Source organism: Tauraco erythrolophus, chromosome 23 (genome assembly GCF_009769465.1).
Source record: "Tauraco erythrolophus isolate bTauEry1 chromosome 23, bTauEry1.pri, whole genome shotgun sequence".
NCBI lineage: Eukaryota > Metazoa > Chordata > Aves > Musophagiformes > Musophagidae > Tauraco > Tauraco erythrolophus.
In genome coordinates this window covers 2,610,196-2,630,507 of record NC_141487.1, presented here as the reverse complement: position 1 = coordinate 2,630,507, position 20,312 = coordinate 2,610,196, and the positions used below count along the sequence as shown (strand labels likewise).

General features: G+C 46.1%; 2 protein-coding genes across 3 annotated transcripts; one reads left to right on the top strand and one right to left on the bottom strand.

Annotated features, from left to right (window-relative positions):
* Positions 1-1,606: 1,606 nt before the first annotated feature.
* OTUD3 (OTU deubiquitinase 3) lies at positions 1,607-20,248 on the bottom strand. Of its 2 annotated transcripts, XM_086625550.1 has the most exons (10): positions 20,210-20,248; positions 18,063-18,114; positions 10,044-10,156; positions 8,664-8,812; positions 7,821-7,933; positions 4,583-4,705; positions 3,758-3,883; positions 3,029-3,125; positions 2,626-2,807; positions 1,607-2,281 (listed from the first exon to the last, which is right to left on the bottom strand). In XM_086625550.1, exons 3-10 carry the CDS (start codon positions 10,082-10,084, stop codon positions 2,105-2,107), a joined length of 1,008 nt encoding a protein of 335 aa, XP_086481676.1. In that variant the 5' UTR covers positions 10,085-10,156; positions 18,063-18,114; positions 20,210-20,248; the 3' UTR covers positions 1,607-2,104. The 2 variants fall into 2 exon arrangements, with proteins under 2 accessions (XP_086481676.1, XP_086481675.1); XM_086625549.1 differs by lacking the exons at positions 10,044-10,156; positions 18,063-18,114; positions 20,210-20,248 and adding an exon at positions 9,403-9,575.
* RNF186 (ring finger protein 186) lies at positions 14,388-15,404 on the top strand. The gene has a single exon (XM_009988212.2). It carries the CDS (start codon positions 14,388-14,390, stop codon positions 15,402-15,404), a length of 1,017 nt encoding a protein of 338 aa, XP_009986514.2.
* Positions 20,249-20,312: the final 64 nt, after the last annotated feature.

Below are 20,312 nucleotides of genomic sequence, written 5' to 3'. Positions count from 1 at the left end.
ACTTACCACTTTTCAAATCAAAATATGGCTGAGCAAGACAAGGTGACACATTTACCTGAACTACCTTGCTGTGCCCACCATCTTCAACTCATCACACTGCTGAAGTGACTCGCACTTTCTCCCCATTAAGCTATGACTTGCCATTCTTTCCACTACTGTAAAAGTGACTATTTTGGGGAAAAATAATTCCAGGAAGCAACACTGCTGACAACAGGCAGTCTGAGGTTGACATAAAATGGAGTTTACCAAAATAATTTTGTATTTTAAGAATGGTACTGTGAATTCAAGGCTCATCCATGCTCTTCTTACCTATGAAACACTCCTCAGACCTCCCCCTACAGCGGTTACTCGTGCCTATCACCGGGACCCAGACCAGCACTTAATACACTGCTTCTCTTGCCAGACACTATGTCCCACCATAAAGTGTAAGAGCTGCTCTGTAATACCTTTTATTTCCACCAAGCTCATTAGAGGAACCAAATTAACTTCTTCACCAGCATTAAAGCCTGTTCTCCTACACAACCAGTACTTCAAGCTCCTTTGGTTTTATTCTTCAAATGCCCTGGATAAACAGTAGCAGAGCATTCCAAGAAGTACAAGCTCAGATCTTAGCAGTTCAGTCAAAAAAGGCATTTATATTTCTGTGCTGATTTGGCATCTTCAAAGAATTCACAGAACTTTTTCAAAAGCAACGTTCCTCGCTTACAAGAAAATCTGTTTTGTCTCTGCCCTGGGTGATGAGGTGCCTCGTTATCCATTGTGTTTGTAAGTGCACATGTGCTTTCTTCGAGCTTAGTGCTTGATACAAGTCCAAAAACCTGAGTGAAGCTGAAACACTGCAAGCCATAAATCGAGGGCCAAATCCCACAGTCCTTTCACTCTGATTCAAATTCCCAATCCTATAGTGGAAAGCATCACAGAATTCAAGCTGTACATTCTATGGTACGTGGTGATCGTACCGAAGAGGAATTTAGGACGAAAAAAATTCTACCCTGGATTTATGAAGAGTGAAGTAGGCAGGGTTCCCAGAGATCACTTCTACTTGGAAGCTTGTTCCCAGGACTCTTGATCCTTTGGCTATATTAATTTCATTTGGAGACTAACGACTAACAAGTTCCTGGCTTGGACTAAAGCTCTGGACTAGCCCAAAAGCTCCAGAGTATGGCAAAGGAGATGAAATTCCAGATGTCCAAGTAACAACACTCCACAGGAGTCTCATGCCTGCTCATGTCACATTTTACTACCTCACTAGACTTCAGCAGATCAGATGAATCATTTCTGCAGTCTCACGAGTCCACGGGTATTTTTTTTTCTCAAAAGGTCTCAACAGCTAGTGAATGAAACACACGTGGACGCAGCAATCACATTCTCCCTTCGTAGAATCATAGAATCATGGAATGGTTTGGGTTGGAAGGGACCTCAAAGATCATCTAGTTCCAACTCCCCTGCCATGGGCAGGGATGTATTAATCACTTCTGAAACAGCCCAGTGCAACACCACAAGCAGTTCTCGTTAGATTAAAACTGATCACTGCATTTGTGCATGGGAGAAAAAAAAGGGGAATCTCATGTTTGATACAGTGTTGGCTGACACATTTAGCTTTGGAAAAGATTCCGGGATTCCGTTCCCTTACTTTATTTAAATTTAAATGGAAGAAACAAAAAACATTTTCCTGAGTTGAGAATTGTTAAGCCTTCCCTGACAGCAAGGTAAAACAAAGCTCCTCCAAGCACAACCCAGTAAATAGTTGCTATAAAAAGAAAAAAATCTAAGCACATCAAGAGATCTCATATCAAATTTGATACTGCTGCGTGAAGAAAAGGTTCTCGCCTTCATCTGACTGCAAAATTACAAAACCAGGTCTTTACTTTTTTGTAAAGTTCAAACAACTCTTCTCACACACAGGATGATGAAGAATTACCAAATAATCGTTTGCCCCACAGTGAAGAAACAGGAAATTCACGTGTGCTTAGAGATCTCTGCCAAGACTGATTTCAAGATAACAACAGGTGCTTGGAAATTTGCTTGGAATTCTGCTTAAGGGGAGTTCTGTCTTCACCAGTTTCATTTGCTTTTCACACCAGAGCCCTCAGTCCACATATAGTCATATGTTCAGGGCTGCCATGGCCTTCACCAAGGTGACACGGTTGGTCGAGTCCGTCTCTCTCTTGCTGCTGTCTGCACAGTCACTCTTGTTGGCCAAGACCTTTTGTCGGTGTCTTTCTTCCTGTCGCTTCTTCTTCTCCAGCCGCTGCTGTTCCCTCTTTTGTTTTTTAGATGCCTGAAAGGGAAGGATGAAAACACAAAGTTGAAACCACACATCGACTGCTCGGTTGGGGAAAAATAATACACTGGAAAGGAGACCAGCAAATATCAAAGCAGATGGCAGGGAACATTTATTCCAAACTACTTATCTGGAGGTTGTTTTGTGTCGTTTTGGGAAGAGTGCCACATGTCACTAATAAATGTTTTATCAGTGAAGTCACAGCTGCAGCAGCAACAAAATCCAGTAAGGGGAAGCTCTTTTTGATTCAAAGGAGAAGATAGCTGCTGATGAAGCAATCCTGAGAGTTCCCCTAATCATTAAAGGATGTGTAAATCACTGCCAAACCATCCTTCACATACCTTTGTGCTTCTGCTAGCTCGATTGTCTTCATCAGGTCTAGCCCGTCCTTTGTTGTTTTCTGTTTCATCTTGATGCAAGGTCTGATTTCCACAGATTCTTGAACCATTTCCATTTTCTTCCCACTCAGTTTTGCTAAACAATTTCTGGCCTTCGCTCTGGGGCTCACACTGCTCCTCAGTATCTACCAACAACAGAGATTTTTCTCAGACACACTCTACCCAGAAGCTGTCTCACTGTCAGCCAATTTCTTCTTCCAGAATTTCTGGAACCGCGTTTTTTGCAGCAGCACAGCCAACAGCAAGCTTCAACCACTGCTGTCCCTGTCAAACTGCTCTTTACAGTGAACACTGACACCAGACAGCATTCTTCTGAAGTACCAGGTGACAAACTCCGTGTACTTACTGATTCTTTCCACCTCGTTCATTTGGAAGATGGCAAATATTGCAGATTCTATATTGTAGTCCTCCACTTCCAGAATCTGGCTTACTAAATCAACGTCCTGTCCACAAGAAGAGAAAGATAACACCGAAGAGAGTTCAAACCACTGACACACATTCATTCAACAACCATCTGCGCCACTGAGAGGGGGCTGCTGTCTGCTTTTATGACCTTTCTGTCTATTCCATTTCTGAAAAAGGTGAGGGAGAAAAATCTTAAAATGCTGGCAATATCAGGAAAAAGGAATATGCTGTTTCAGTGTAACTGTTTCACTCTGGACCCTTTCTGTTCCATGCATTTACACGGTGCAAGGAGCACTCCGCAGGAACCACACGGGCTATCCAGTGACAACAGCGAAGATCGGCAGAGTATCTAGTCATTTAGGACATTCTGTTAGTCATTTAGGATGTTCAACTACAGACATCCTCAAAGGATTTCAAGTTTTACAGAATTTGTTTCAAAGGAAATTTTCTGAGAGATAGCAAGACCAACCTTCCCAAATTACCAGGTATTCACACAGACCATATATTTCATCTGCGTTTAAGGGTTGAGTCTAGGATGAAATGCACCCTGATTTATGGCGGTGGTATTGAAGTTGTCCAAGATGAATACTTTCTAGAATTCCTCCCAAGGCTACTTTCACATCTCAAGAAGATTTGAACATTAAGCATAAAAAGTCTACTCAACACTTACTGAACATCCAGTTGCATTACACACTTTTTGTACAGCATCTTCCATTTCAACTTCAATCTCATCTTCAGAGTCACCCTTCTGTGGCTTCACCTCCTCCCCCTTATTCAATTCATTTTTGGAAAGCATCTGCAAAACCAGCAAAGCCCAGGAGATCACACAAGCATGAAGCAATTTCATCATATACAGTAAAAAAAAATAACTATTATGGCACACTTTTCTCAGAAATATCCTGTGTCAAAGCATCCTAGAAATTGGGTGACTTCTATCATCACTGACACCATTTCCCACGACTCACACACTACTGAGCACACTTTCACAAACTACAACATCATGCACACTGACAAAAAAAATCACTGCCTTCTGAAGTGAGGTATTCATTTTCTTACAATGCCACACATACAGTTGTGTGCAGAGAACTTAGAGGACAGCACAGCTTACTCCTTGACAGGAAAAAGTGAGATATGAAGAGAGCTGTTGTATCCAGCTGTTGCATTTCCATCTCTTTCCTCTCTTCCCTTTGTTTTTGCACTCAAGATGCACGAGTACGTAATTTAGATTGGGTTGCTACAAGACATCCACAGCTCGCATCGCAGCATCAGATTTGGGATTGATTTTCAGCCCAGAAATTTAAACACTTCACAGCCTGTCTCGAGAGAGCAGGCAGCACTAATTACAACGACTTTAGGGACCTTCCTATCCTCAGCACGACACAGGGACCAAACTCCTTTCTCAATTTCAATGCAGATGAGAAAGGAAATCAACTGGTAGCATTCATCTGTTTTATTCATCACCCACAGCTGACCCAGGTCGTTCTGTACAACCAACCTCCATCTGAAGGTACGCTGGAGCTTCGGAATCGTCATTGATTCTCCTCACGCTGTCGTAGTGCTCTCCGTAACGATATGCAATATGCAGTTCCCTCACGTTGTTTTTGTCTGTGCCCCGAATCTAAACGAAACAAACACATGGCAAACGAGGATCTGGAATCAAAATCAACTTTAGCATCATATTTTTCAAAGTATTGTTTTTCTGAAGCAATGATAAACACTGTGATTGGAAGCAAAGTACGTAGCTACTGAAGCATCTTTAAACAGGAAGAGTTGACCTAATCATCCAGATGTGCCTACAGTAACAACAGGGCTTCTGTCTCAAGGGTAATGTCTGAAAACCAGACACACAACATTGGGTCAGTCATATCTTAAGAAACAAAACACAGTATGAAAATATTTCAGTGGAAAGCTCAGAACTATTTTCTAAAGCTTTCCACAGAAGCTATTGATTTTCTGACCATCTTCCTAGACACAATTTCAGTGACAGTTCCCATTCAGTCTGCAATGCCTTTTTTCCCCTCAAATATGAGGAAAAAGAGTCCATTCGAGTTACAACCAGAGTGGAAACAGTCACCCAGAGTTAAGTTTTGTTCTGCAGCTGAGACGAGATGCTGTTTAAAGAGTTAGTGTTCGAAGTGGATAGGTTTTGTTTTTAAAAGAAAGACTAACAGAAATAAAGCCAAACCATAAAAATGTCTTAACTCCGTTCAGCAGCACTGCGAAGAACCAAATGTTCCTTTGCTCTGCCAGCACCAAGTACAGCAGTTTCCTCAGATAACTCCTGCTTTGAGTATTATCTGTACTGATACAAGAATAATTTCTACCTTGATCATCTGTGGCTCTAGCTACTGGCTATAAGCTACCCAGCATTCCAGCTCTTGCAAGGAATGCAGAAAATTACACTGCATTTGCAGATCTCCTTTGCTTACCCACCAAGCCAGAGGTCACAGACCTGACAGCTTTCCTGCAGAAGACGTCAACAAGCGAAGGACAAGAAACTGCTCCAGAATTTCCCAATCCTTTTACATCTTTGAATCAGCTCACCTCCCCCTTACAGAAAATACACCAAGTCACCTTTCAACCACGTCTGCAGTTTGGGTGGCACTAACGACTTCGGATTTCACAACAGATATTCTCCATTCACCTACTTTACACTTGTTCACCTTTAAGTTACGGCTCAACTCTTGGTTACACTTAACTCCTGCCTTTTATCCTATTAAGTTGTTCAATATGTTGGATCTCAACAAGATTTACTTTCAACATTTCTCCTCTGCCAGAGCCGAAATAGGTATCTAATGAATCCCAAAGCTCTTGAAAGATTATTCTGAAAATTAGCCAATTTAGCTTTCAGTGCTGATGCCTCTTTTTGCAAGCTCTTTCCACAACGCGCTGGAACTGTAAAAGTAAAAGATAGCTGCAGATAAAAAAAGGCACAAACACTGAAGAAAGGTAAGCAGTTATCCAAAAAGACAATAAATAACCCATATATCTGAGCTAACTTGAAGCTCTACGTTTACAGTCACTATCAAAGAAGGTAAAGGGTGTGTAAAGCCCTAAAAAGCCCACACAGATGCCCGCCTCCAAAGAGCTTCCTATTATGCCAGAGTCTGAAATCAGTTGAAGATCCTGAACCCTTCTGCTCCCGTTTTTCAGGTTAGCTGCAGTGTATACAAATGGTTCTCTTAAAATGAAAGGATAACACATCATCTGCTTTAGAGTTAGGACCAAAGGAGATATTCTCATCATCTGTTTTAAGCATCTTATTGATCTGCCTCTCTGGAAACGCTCTCTTTGGAATCTCATCTTTCTAAAATCTTGCTGGGCCTCCAAAGCAGAGAGAGGGGAGGGAAAAAGGTATGTTGAAGTATAGAAACGTAAGAAAAAAGGGTATCTTGGGTTAGTTGACTCTAGCAACTTGCTGCATCGTCACCACGTTGTGATGTCCTCCACACTTTCATGTCCTGATGTATCCTCTGTGCAGGTAGGAAACTTCTTCTGTTACAACTATTCACAGCTCTACTTACGTCACTCTCAAGAGCCTAAGACAACCTTTCACTAACAAGTCTATGCTCAGGCAGAGCAGAACCTCACCATAGACTCTGTATTTACAACCCTGGCAAGGTCAATGAATGAAAAAAGAAGAGTTTGAGGTTTTCAGGAGGATACACAAAATATCGATAAGAGTTAAGCACGCTGAGGGGAGTACCCGGTTCAAAACAGTAACAAAACCTGAACACCACCCCCATGAACTCTCCTGCAGGGTCATCACCTCCAGGCACTCTGGCAGGCCGAGCAGTTGAGTGTTTCAGTTAGCCGTCTTACTGCCCATGGCTGCCAGATAATAAGAGTTTAAATTCTTCTGGATTCAGGAATCCACCCGACACTGTTTCACATGTATCTAAGACACCACTGACAGCTACCATCCAGTCTTTTTCCTTTATTGCCACGTTTAATCTCTACACTTCGTTGGCACTGTCTGTAAACTGGGGCCAGCCTGTAAATCCATTATTACCATCACAAAAAATCTCAAGAAAGAAACAATCCTGACTTGAATACAGGTTCTCACTTGCTCAATGAACAGGCAGAGATCGAGTGTGATTCCATCGTGGACTTGCCAAGGGAAAACAACAAAAAAGAGAGTAGGAGAGACCTGATGGATTACGTGTTCCAGTGCTCCGCTGTCAGAAGAAACCACACATAGTCCCTTCCAGCAGCTGATTAAACACCACCTGAAGGTTTTAAAACTTCTTCCCTCTTCTGCCTAGTCTAGAACCTCATTTCTCCAACTGTCAGAAGCCTTCTCCGTCCAAATTCCACGCAGAACTGGTGGGACTTCATTGCGACACACTGCAGGGACCTTCGCTTCCATATTCCTGAACCTTATCATTCAGGTTTCCTTAAGCCTGGCTCAAGTTAATGTCAGAAAAGTCAGCACGCATGTAGTCAGAGCATCAGAAGACAGACATATCGATGAAACTAGTAGCTTAAAACCAAACTAAAACATGCTGCTCTGTCTTCACATATTTATCTTTCATGCATTCGCTGTTTTCTTTCACTCCCTCTCCTCCTAGCTGAGTGTTCTCCTTCAAGGCTGAAGAAGCAAGCACAGCTCTACATCACACCAAGCTAGTGACAGCTAACGACTGCTCTCTTTTAACACCTCAGGAAGTTCCAACGCTATTTATATCCACCAGCTAAAAATCAGGCCAAAATGTAGAAGTTTTGTTTCTCACCTGCCACAGCGGAGCATTAAGCTGATGAATAACCACATTCATTTGATTGTTCCTTGCAAAGGCCACAATAGCATCGTTGCCAGCAAAGGTACCGGGCTTTGCCAGATTGGTAACTAAAGGAAAAAACATTTGTAAGAGTTGGAAATCTAGCTTCCAAAAGCACTGGAGGGATGGCGAGTAACAAAATTCCAACATAAGCCCAAGAAACCCTGGAAAGGAAACCCCAACTGTGAAACAATGACTGCTGCAGCAAGAATCTGGCAGTGACAGAAGTTAATGTGTCTGAAAACCACCACAGAAACCTCTGAAAACCACAGCACACCCTTAGGTTATGCAAGGCTGCCAGCTCTGCACCAGCTGGGAAGGAAGTGTGCCACGTATGAAGTGACCAGACCACTTTCATGCATCACCTGCACGGTACTCGGCACGTCCTTGGAACTGTTAGAACAAAGGCTGTATCACTCCCTGCTTTGGATCTTCCCGGAGCTACCACTATGAAACATCAAGTGCCAAGGAGAAAAAGAAACCCAAAGAAATCAGTCACTCCACACCCACCAGGATTCAAAGAGTTTTGCAAGTTCTTTTTGAAAACCCCAAATTTTTACTCCTTGCCTTTTTTTGCCTCTTTCCTTCTCCAAATTTCTCCTAAATTTAAACAATTTCCAAGACAAATACAATACCAGTTTAATAGCTCAGTTTTCTACAGAAAAATAACAGCGAGAAATGCAAACTCACTGTTTCTAAAAACCAGAGAGGAGCTCTAGGGGATGAAGAGCTGTTTCCTAAGAAGACGCTCATCGTTCCATGATAACCCCTTCCCCTACTGCCCCACAGAGACCGTACCGTGTTTCTCAAAGGGCACATCATCCTCCACAAAAGGCTCAAAGTCCTCCCGCTGCTTTATCATGTAATCCACCGTCTCCTGGCGATACCTGAGGTGGTTCCGCGAGTGCCCCTCAAGCTGGTCGCCCAGGGCCCGAAACAAACAATTGCTACAGAAGGAGAAACGGCAAGTTAGTCTGTCTGAGGCACGGCTAACAGACACACCATTGAACTCATGATCCTGGTGTTAACGGGAAACGAGCTGCGCTCTTTCTGCCCAGTAAGTTCAACAACCTGTTCCCTGGGCTTTGAGCATCTGCTGAAATGAGAAGAAACGCTGGTAGGAACACAAGGGTTTGAGTGAACACATCATCAGCTGCAACAAAGCAAGCCAAGGGTAGTGAGAGTGCTGGGCCAAACGGTCTTAACCAACCCTGAGACAAATGACAATGCAACAAAGGACAATCCAATGATCTCCCAAGCAATTTCTCAGCAGATACGTCTAATGTCCCCTTCACCCAATACTTATGGACCTTCCTACCGCTCAGCAGGCCAGCGGTGCCCCCAGCACCCCCGGGGATCACCCCCGGGGATCACCCTGGGACTGGTGGGGCCCTCAGCCCCGCAGGTGACAAGCCAAGGGAGCCCTCGGCCCCAGGGACACAGCCCCGATCCCGGTGGCGTACTGCCGAGCACTGGCCTCACTCGATCCCGAGGGAGAAGCCCGCGGAAGCACCGGCAGACCCGGCGCGGCGCTCACCCATCGCCCGGCACCTCCCGCAGCTTGAGGCCGAGCGCCTGGAGCTGCCTAGCGAGGCCTCCGCCGCCGCCCGAGCCGCGGCCCGCAGCCGGCCCGCCGAGGGGCTGCCGCGGCCGCCGCCCCTTCCCGGCGCCGGCGGCGGGCCGGGCCTTGGCCGCCTGCTTGCGGGACATCCCCGCCGGGCGGCCACTGCGCCTGCGCCGCGCCTCACGTGACCCCCGCCACCATCGAGAGCGAGGCGAGAGCGGCCACAGCGCCGTCGCTCTACACATGCAGCTCACACACTCCCCGGAGGATTCCTCCAGGAGGAGGAGGAGGAGGAAGGCTCCTGGGAGGGAAACTGAGGCTGGGGGAAGCAGAGGGCTTTCGGGATCAACGGCTGGGGGACTGCGAAGGGAAGGAGGGTGCGGGTAAGCGTCAGGAGCAGCTGGGAGAAGGGTGACCCGCGGGGAGGATGCCCAGAGCAGCACTATAGACCGACATCGTACCAAAACGCTTCGGCCCACGACTGCCAGACTCCCCGCCTCGTTAGCTTCTACTGTTAATTGTACTCCTGTGTCCAGGAGCTCCTCCTCAGGGGCACGGCCGCAGCCCCCTGTGCCCCTCCGTGCTGCCCCAGCACACCTCCCACTCCCACTCACTGCCGTGACCCCCCCGGGTGGGTGCCGGGTGCTCCTCTCATCTTCTTCTCCGGTTGTAAACCAGCACGAGTCAGGGCAGCAGGTCTGTCTCTGTGCGACGGCTCTGAAACGAGCTGAAATTAAGAGAGAGAGAACAATGACTACCCACGAGGTGGCACCACGAGAACACGGCTGACAGGAGAGCCGAAACAGCCACAATTAATTAAATGTAATAAGTAACACGCTGAACCTTCGTGTCCCATTTCCCTGGCACCGAGGGAAACTCCGAACCGCAGAGTGGGGCTGGAGAAGGGGGCACAGCAAGAAGACAGTGACTTGTCCAGAGTACGGCTCTTGGGGAAGATTTCCTGCTGTCCTCGTGCTCTGCCACTCTTCCCACAGCAACCAGTTAAAAAAGTCATCCACCGGTAACACCCTCCTGCGCTGTCCCCCACCAAGGCACCCATTCTGTCCCTTTACTCTGTTTTTCCCTTGCCTGGCTTCACGCTGCAGGTATCGCAATAGAACCTGCCTGATGCTGTCAGAACTAGTGCACACCAGCTGAATTCATGTCCAATTCCCAGCTCTCTTTGTTCAGAACACACAGAATCCCAGAATGTCAGGGATTGAAAGGGACCTCAAAGGATCATCTAGTCCAATCCCCCTGCCGGAGCAGGACCACTTAGATCAGATCACACAAGAAGGCATCCAGGTGGGTTTGGAACATCTCCAGAGAAGGAGACTCCACAACCTCTCTGGGCAGCCTGTTCCAGTGTTCTGTTACCCTTACTGGGAAGAAGTTCTGCCTCATGTTTAAGCAGAACCTTCTCTGTTTCAGCTTAGATCCATTTCCCCTTGTCCTGTCATTGGATGTCACTGACAAGAGCCTGGCTCCATCCTCATGACAGTCACACTTCACGTATTCATAAACATTAATGAGGTCCCCCCTCAGTCTCCTCTTCTCCAAGCTGAAGAGACCCAGCTCCCTCAGCCTTTCCTCGTAAGGGAGATGCTCCACTCCCTTCATCATTGTCGTGGCCCTGCGCTGGACTCTCTCAAGCAGTTCCTTGTCCTTCTTGAACTGAGGGGCCCTGAACTGGACACAATATTCCGGATGCGGCCTCACCAGGGCAGAGTAGAGGGGGAGGAGAACCTCTCTCGACCGACTCTCCACACCCCTTCTAATACACCCCAGGATGCGATTGGCCTTCTTGGCCACAAGGGCACATCGCTGGCTCATGGTCATCCTGCTGTCCACCAGCACCCCCAGGTCCCTTTCCCCTATGCTGTTCCCCAGCAGTTCAGTCCCCAACTTGTACTGGTACATGGGGTTGTTCTTACCCAGATGCAAGACTCTACACTTGCCCTTGCTGTATTTCATTAAATTTCTCCCCGCCCAACTCTCCAGCCTGTCCAGGTCTCTCTGAATGGCAGCACGGCCTTCAGGTGTGTCAGCCACTCCTCCCAGTTTAGTGTCATCGCATCCAAATGGCTTTGTGGTGAACGCTAAGTTGGGAACAGACCCTGAGACCACGAATGAATCGACTCCCTTGGCATGACTCTCACGGATGTGCCGCGGGAGCACACCGTAGACTAAGGAGGTGAGATCAAATCTCCAGGGGGGACTCTCCTGCCAGGCATTTCAGGTCCCGTTTATCAAATCAGCATTTGTCAGCACCAGCTCTAAGGGTGCTCCCAGCACCATGCGCTGTAGCTTTATTCACCACCACAAACCACCTACTTCTCACCCTCCGTGTAAAGAATTCCTTCACAAGGAAAGAATGCGTCGTGAATCTGAGGGCGACTGCCCGTTCACAGCAGCTCTCTGCTTCACTCGTGCGCACGCTGTGGAAGGGGACGCAGTAAGAGGCTTCACATCAAGACAATCTTTGAGTGTTTTTTTAAGTTCCTCGTGTTCAGAGTCACGACAATCTGAAATACAGCTGGAGCACAGTGAGCTCATGGGTCTATCAACAGTATCTTCTCGGATGTTTTGAATTTTATGGTGCTCCAAGCCCTACGGCAAACGAGGATTTTACTCTGAAATGACACGACTGCTCTTTTATATCCATTTCCTGTGATAAACAAGTCGGCAAGAAGCGTTCCATAGGAACACATTTTCTTATCCAAATATACTAAAAGCAGGAAGCGAGGATTAGTGTCTAAACTGACTGCAAATGATTAATGAAGCAGTCGTTCGCCCAAACAGCATTAAAGGGCTACAGGCAATTCGGTGAATTGCAGCCTGCAATCGGTCACCAGGCCACGGACAAAACTGGGTCAAAATTAAGGCAGCTCCTCTGACACCTGGCAGAAAATTTCATCGATGGAAGACAACAAGAAACAGACGTTTCTAACCCAACACGACTGACAAAAACCAGGCAAAGAGACCACACGCTGCCTGACCTGCACAGCTGAAACCACGGCTCAGGAATTGCACAGCTGCAGCCTCCTGAGCCCCCCCCACGATCACGCCTTCTCCCTCGGGGTCCCTGATCCACGTGGCAGTAAACCGCACCCCGGGAAGCACGAGGATCTCTCTGAACCATGACGTGCTCCACTTTCCCCTTCCCTCAAACGAGCTGTTCTTGCTGCCAATGCGCATCTGTAGCAAAACAACCAGCTCTGAGTTTCCAGCAGCTCCGAGCTCCCAGCAGCTCCGAGCTCCCAGCACGGACAGGCGAAAGGCAGGCAAAAGTCGCTCCCACCCATCGCTAGAAGACAGAGCAAACGGATGTGGAGGCACCAGTTCATCCCATCTAGTTCTAAACTTTTTAAGTTAGGAGTGTGGTTGCTGCTCTTGGTGTCTGTTCCAGTTTCCCAACACCTACAAGACAGTTTCACACTGTTCTAATGATTAAACAATCTCATACATTTTAAGACAGTTCCATTTTGGACACAGGAACTCACAGACTACATTTGAAACTTCTAAAGCATTATAAAAATGGCAGGTCGGTCTTCTTTTTCCCCAGATCTTTTCTTTTTAACGTCATTAACTTGCTAATAAAGAGGTATGTGAAATGCAACAGAAAATTCTCCTATTTTTAAACATAAATGAGCCTTGCAGTTCACCAGCCCACTTCCAGACCTTCTTGCACCTCACCTGTGAGTTCCACTTCTGCAACTGAAAAATCTTCAGGCCCCTAAAATTTGAGGTCACCCAAGAGTCCACCAAACACTGTTACACGCCATGTCAGCAGAAATACAGCAGGAACGCCCAGACTTTTACGAAGTTTGCTTACAATAAACCTTCTGCTACTCAGCAAAGCAGCAGCTTTTCTCCTCTCAACCCCCTCCCACCGGCGAGTTCACGAGATTAGAGCCATCCTGAACTCCCTGCCCTCCTGTTGCAGTTGTTTCCTTTCTTTCTGCTGCTCCCCTGTTGGAGCGAGGGGCTGGTACATGGTAGCACAGACGGCGTGAGCACTTGAGGTGCACTTCAGGCTACAGACTTGGTACTCTGAGTCTTCTACCAGTAATGCTGACCTAGCCCAGCTTTTCGGGATTAGTGACCCTTCCTTCCTTCCACAGGATTCTTACTGGGAAACCATCTGTATTTACCCCTCAAAAAAAAAGGCAGAAAGATATTAGAGAGTGTGAGGGACGTTCGGGCTTTTTTTTTTTTCAGAGCAGTTGAATATTTACAAAACCACCTACGAGAAGAGCATTTGTGAGGGCATGAGGTTGTCCCGTGAACACCACGAAGAGAAGACGGTCCTACCAAGACACTAACCTTGCTTTCAATTTCCAGTTCTCTCTCGTGGGCTCTTGAGATCCTATGTGACCCTAAGTCATGCTCCAGTTCGCACCTGAAGCCCTCTGATGACTGTAACCAAGAGGGATGCTCCTGGGATAAAAGAATTTATAATAATTGGATATTCAACACTCAACATTAATAACTTCCATCTCATTCTTTATGTTGTGCTGTAGGGTGACAGCTTAAAGGTAGTGAGTGTTGCTAAAGCAAGAGCAGGCTTCCTACCCAAGCACATGAAATCAGCAACACTTACACTCTCTCTACTCAAAGCACTGCGCTCAGTACACCAACGGTAACGCTAGAGAATCCCTCTGAATCCATCACCGTCCAGCAAGGCAGTGTTTAGAGACCAATTAAATTGCTTTCAACAAATTGAGCACTGATTTAGTACTAATGGCAGTGCCATTGCCTCAGCCTGGCTATCCCGGTGAACAAAACTGCAGTCTGCGAACGCCACGGGGTCCGCTTCCGGACAGCAACTGCTCAGGGCGATTATCAGCTGTTGTAAAACGTCTTGGCCACAAAGTCAATCATTAACTTGGGTCCCCATCTCATAAAAACATCGTATTGTAAGAGCACAACACGCTTAGAGCTGTCACTAATCAATCATGCATACAACAGGAATAAAGCAACACATAAAAGGAGACAGAAACACAGCAAATCCTTCAGCTGAGGGAAGACTAGCTGCACCGGGGTTTCACTCCATGGAGAAATCCACGGACAAGCTAAACGATGAAAGCGGATCGACAGCTCCTGCAGTACCACAGGCTGGAAAGGACAGTCCTGCGCCCGCTGCAGAAGGCGCCGCAGAAATGAGCGGAGCAGGACCCCCAGCAGAAAACGCTGCCGATGGGAAGAGACTGGAATTCACTGAAGGGTGTACTAAAGGAACAGAGAGACCTTCAGGCACGGAGCAAGACAGTCCTGATGCCTTTCAACCAGCCATTCCGGAAAGCGACCATCCCAACTCAAAGCCTCTCGTTACGCTAACGAACTTGAGCTCTCCCAAAGTATCCAGTTTTGAAAGGGACCACCAGTGTTCAACCACAGCATCGACTGACATGGACTGCCTAGTCTGCTTCAACAAGTACAGCATCTACAGAGTACCAAAGCTCCTGGACTGCCAGCATGCCTTCTGCGCCATCTGCCTCAAGCTTATCCTCAGGAAAGAAGGGACTACCTGGATAATCACCTGCCCCCTGTGCAGAAAAGCCACTTCTGTATCAGGAGGCCTCATCCGCACGCTGCAAAATAAAGAAGACATCATGGAGCACTTGGAAAAGCCCAATTCAAACCCTGAGGTGCACATCTCTGTCACAGGGCTGGACAGCAACAGCTGGACTCAGAGCAGCCAAGGTGCTTTATACAGAGGTGAAAATGGCCCAGTAGACAACAGACTGGCGATCCAGAGACTCGTGCTGCTCCTGCTGCTTGTGGTGATTCTCACCATCCTCATCCTCCCGTTCATATACTCCGGGATGATAAAATGGGTAATTTGTCTCATGCTTACTTTGGGGTTGGTCATGTCTATGGTGCTTTGCTGCAGTCCTAAGTTCTACTGGAGGTGTAACAGGGACTCGCTCATCTCCTGTCACAAGGAGACCCACGTCGCCGCTATTGCCTGAAACCATTAACGCGAGCTGGACTGGGTCTGCCTTTCCACAGGAAAGTAATCATTTCCACAATAAATTCAACGGGCCGTTAAGCTGGCTCAATGGCAATGCACAGTGTTGTGAAATTTCACTACTGGAAACATGGTAACATATTTATATGTTGATATTTATGAGAGAAAAATTGTAGGTTTTCCACACGATTTTTATCCCGGGCTAATCATTTTGTTGTTTTGCTTTTGTCGTTTTGTTCTCATTCGTGTCATCTCCTGATTAGCACTGCAGAACATGATCTGAAACACCTGAGAGATGACATCCTGTGAAAATCCCTAGCTGTGGGTGCATTTTGCCACTCTCTCAGCACACATAGTGGCAATGTGGGGAAACAGGACTGCTAAATCAGGGACTGGGTGCCCAGCCTCGGTGGAAGAGAGCAGTTTTAACTCAGGTTATCACTTTAATCCCTGTCACTGCCCAAACGGTTGTTGGCAGGGGTGAGAAGCTGGGACTGGGAAAAGGGGATGTCAGTTGGTGCCATCTGACGTTACGCATGAAACAAGAGAGGAAGAGGCAAAATCAGCACTCCTCATCTGGAGACTGTGGCTTGCAAAGGGCAAGGCTCTCAACAGCTCGTGACACTCCAAATTCCTCATGTTATTCAGCACAGAAATAGTTCCTCTCACATAAATTCCTTGATCTGGCTACTGCACCACCTCTCCTCTGGCCCTCTTTACACGCAGTATGCCATTGCCCTTGGAGACGCCCGCAGAAATCTGACAATTGCTATGCCATACCACGTGTGATATTTTTATATGGAATGTGTCCATTAAAGTTTAATAATGTTAATCGCTCGTTGACTTCCGTGTTTCAATTCCTCATTGACGATTAATGTCACAATGTTTCACAGTTTCCTCACTGACAGGAACTACAGCTGAGAAAGCGTATTAGGGAATCTGTACAACTGAGTAAAGCAAAGAACTAATGGGTTGGGTTTTTTGCCTTGAGTTAAAAAAATACTTAGTTGCTAATAAAATATCCTAGAAGCCAACTAAAATTAAATGGGAAACAAACTAGAAGTTTGCTCTTATTTAAGTTACATTTTCAAGAGTACCATGGATCACAGCAGACCTTGGATCAGGCCTGGGGTAAATATTTGTGTTCGATAAGAATGGAAACTGATGTACTCCAGTTGCTCAGTATATAAATACACAGTGTCTCCCCAGCAGATAAAACAGATTAGACTGAGAGAGGATGGAGCTGTTGTCCTCCTAGAGTCTTGGAAAAGACAGGTCTATTTTCTGCCTAAGAACATGCACTTTCAAGGGAAATATATGCTTTGGTTTTTCTCATATGTTTGGACAGCAACTGGCTTATTGCAGAGACATATGTAGTAACATTTAATAACCAACCAGAAAAAAAAAGCTTTCCAATTGGGAAAAGGCAGGGAGTTTTAACCCAAATATTTTCTTAAACAGTATTATTCCAAATGCAAAGACTGGACCAGATATTCACCTGTTGTGTAAATAATTTCAGAAACTCTTGCCAAGTCTTTCAGCTCAGAGACACTTTTCCAGGTGAGCTCTCTTCACCAACACTAGTGGGTGACCGGCATTGTAAAGGTTTGTAACAAATATATTAATATTGGCTTGAATGGAGCGTGCACGAATGCATCAGAGTAAGCTGGAAGGGTTAAAGAAAAATCGTGCTAAATGCTACAGAACACTGAGCTCATTCAAAAAAAACAGATAGCAAGGAAGGAACAGACTGTCCTAAAGATAAGATGACAAAGGTGACTAAAGCAATAAAATAATCCCAATTGAAAAAAAAAAAGAAAAAACTGAGGGAATTGGGAATCTTGGCAAAGAAGGGAAGAGATCAAGCAAGACACCAAACAACATCTACTCCAGAAGGGTGTGTAAGTCGCACTCAGGAGCTGTTTGCCATCATCAGTCGAGAAACACAATTAAGGTTCCAGAGGCAGCATCCTTTGTCCTCTGTACCACTCATGGCGGAGCCTGGCCGGCACACGTGAGCTGGTCAGCACATGGTGTGAACAAACGAATCCAGAGAACAAACGTGAACGGGAAATAGCTGTTTGTTACGCGTCACCCTGCCCTTCTGAAAGGCTGCACTCAGTTTTATTACACTAATCTCCACAGTGCCAAAACAAAAGCCAACAGACAAGGGCTTCCCTCGAGGCAGTACACACTAGTGGGAAGGAAGCACGCATGCTCTGTGATTACCAGTGAGAGACTGGCCCTCTGGAAGAACCCCTATGGATCCATCCAGTAAGATTATCAGCTGTGGCAGTCCAGGCTTCCACCCCACAACTTTGCATCAGCACCTTCCAAGCTCGCGTTCAGCAGTTCAACTGAAACATTTCTTCAGCCTTTGAGAGCCACTAAGAACGAGCTGGTCAGAGTTCATGGATGTTGGTGGGAGTCATTCGGCCCTACAAGACACTATCTTTACAACAGCTGTTGATTCTCACCTGACAAGATAAGGCTCGATGACAATGCAAACTTTTGAAGCAGCAACTAAGTTTGTGGAGAAAAGGCCAACTAAATTGTATTCTTATTCTAAAATGTAAAGGATTTGCTTGTACCCAGTTTTAATTCCTGCCAGACTTTGTGATAAGAAAGTTTCAGCTTCGAATTACCTCGGCCTGCTTACCTTATCTGGCTAGCTCCCAATTTCAACTAGTGATTAGGGAACACACTGGAGCCTGAAAGAGAAAGGTTCACAATGAGAAATGGGCCCAGGCAGTAACATTCAGCTGTACCTGACAAACTGCATAGGTGAGAGCTACGATTTACAGAGAGAGAACCCCATCAAGACATTGAGAGCACAGTAAGACCCAACAGCGGTACCTAAGGATTACTGACAGTCTACACAGACAGAATCCTGGACCAGAAACTTCAAAGGTGTCTTATTTAAAAATCATACACACAAGCCAATTTTGATTAAAAAAATACACCTGTCCTTTTGTCATGCTGTGCTCCCACTGTCCCGCCCTGTCACAGGGTCCTTCCAAAAGCCACAACTTTCCCTCTCCCAATCCCTTTTCAGGCTTCTCATCAACAACCACCATCACCCACCACAGCCACTAGTTACTTATATAAGAGAGTGAGACAGGTGCCTGAGAAATTTCGAGTGTAGGTGTTCTAAATTACTGTTAAATTTAGAAGTCTCACTTTATCTACAGAACTTTAAATTAGCCATAATTGTGCTGGCTTTGATTACTATTAAACTATATAATGAGATCACAAGTTTACAACAGCCAGTAAAACTCCTGATTGTCATTCCACTCAACTGATGTTTTGGTCCACTTTTAACAGCTCTTCTGTGTTATCGCACAGGCATAAACAGGCAAAACCAAACATGGAATAAATAACGCTTTTCACACTTCCACATTCCACTTCCACTTCAAGTCCTCAAACACAGAACTGTCAAACCTACAAGGAGCTAATTGGCAGGTTTTGGTCTGAGATTTGGTCACAGATTTGTGTCCAGGTGATGTCTTGCTTCTTGTGAACCATGTGCAACCTGCCCGTTGTGTTGTGCGGTTACCGAAGTCACAGGTAAAGCAGATACCTTCTGCACCCCAGCTGGGATCAACAGAACTCGGCTTCTGAACTTCAGTGTCACATTTAATGGCTGTATCATGATCCTGAAAATACCTATACATAACATGAGGACTCGTGTGAGCAAGCCTGAGGGGGTCTAATATTAGTAGCAAGCAACCAGGACGAGACATTTTCAAGACAATCAAAACTGGCATTTAAATAGAACTGGTATCGGATTTTTTAAAACATTTATTTACAAATAAGTCCCACGTACCACATTCTAAAGTAGAAATTGGTTACCCCAGCTACCAAGCAACCAAAACTCGTTTTGCTTTCAGGAAACACGATCATATGGAAACACTGCTCTTCCTCCCCTGAAAAACAAGGGTTTCTCCAAAAGTTACTGCGCATTTGACTTGGGGTTCCAGCCTGAGACTGCTCTCAGAGCACACGCATTTCTTAAAACTCCAAAAACACAACGCAAAAGCGTTCTGCTCGGATAGCTGAACTAAATCCCAAGCCTTGGGATTCCTGCAAGGCCAATTAACCACCACAACGGAGTGATGTGCTGAATAACACTCTATAATCAAAATTACAGAATCAGTATTTTTATTCAGCACCGGACGCACGGGGGATCACTCCACCACAAAACGTGCGTGCCCACCAGGGTAGCATTCTCGTATTTATACAGAAAAATGTTCTATAAGCATAAGTTTTCCCCAAAGAGGTGGTTGTATTACAATGAGCTCTGAGAAGTCATTTCCATAGTCTCTGCCTTTAACCTTCCCCAGTTGCACATGCGCAGTGCCTTCTGGTGGTCGTGAGTAGGGGTCTCGGGGATGAAGGCCGTATGTCTTTCTCGTGATGACCTTGTCACCTCCTCGAAAATTAGCAAAGTCATTACGACTGTTCTCTGCGAAGTCACGACTGTTCTTGTTCTCCTTCTTGGTTCCTGCTTATCTTACACAAGGGTTGTGCGACTTACAGATATATGGCTTGAGCTGGGCTGCCTTAAAAGTGGTTAAGCAAGATTAAGCACGTCTTAGCCCCTCTGTCAGTGTCAGTAACCCTGCTGCTATCAGAAACAACACATACACGGCCCTCGTCTTTGCCTGATGAGTGCACATAAACACACGCACACACACATATTCGGCCTCTGCTCGCACGACTGAGATCCCACCTGGAAATGCAGCGCCAAGCGTGAGACACCACCGAAACTTGTTTTACCTCAGGGTCACCCTCAGAGACACCCACCTGTCCTGCACGGAGGTGGCAAAGAAGTCTTGAGGCAGCAACCTGAGAGCAGCTTCACCACATGCACAACCCTGGCTCTCTCTGTAGCTCTCCCTCAGAGGGA

What these genes read in the sequence shown, in the direction of transcription:
- RNF186 (XM_009988212.2), top strand. Translation starts at nt 14,388, where the DNA reads ATGCATACAACAGGAATAAAGCAACACATAAAAGGAGACAGAAACACA.
- OTUD3 (XM_086625549.1), bottom strand. Translation starts at nt 9,575, where the DNA reads ATGTCCCGCAAGCAGGCGGCCAAGGCCCGGCCCGCCGCCGGCGCCGGG. An exon ending in CAGCGTACCTTCAGATGGAG is followed by an intron (nt 3,884 to 4,582) that starts GTTGGTTGTACA and finishes CTGGTTTTGCAG; the next exon opens with ATGCTTTCCAAAAATGAATT. An exon ending in GAACGAGGTGGAAAGAATCA is followed by an intron (nt 2,808 to 3,028) that starts GTAAGTACACGG and finishes TGTTGTTGGTAG; the next exon opens with ATACTGAGGAGCAGTGTGAG.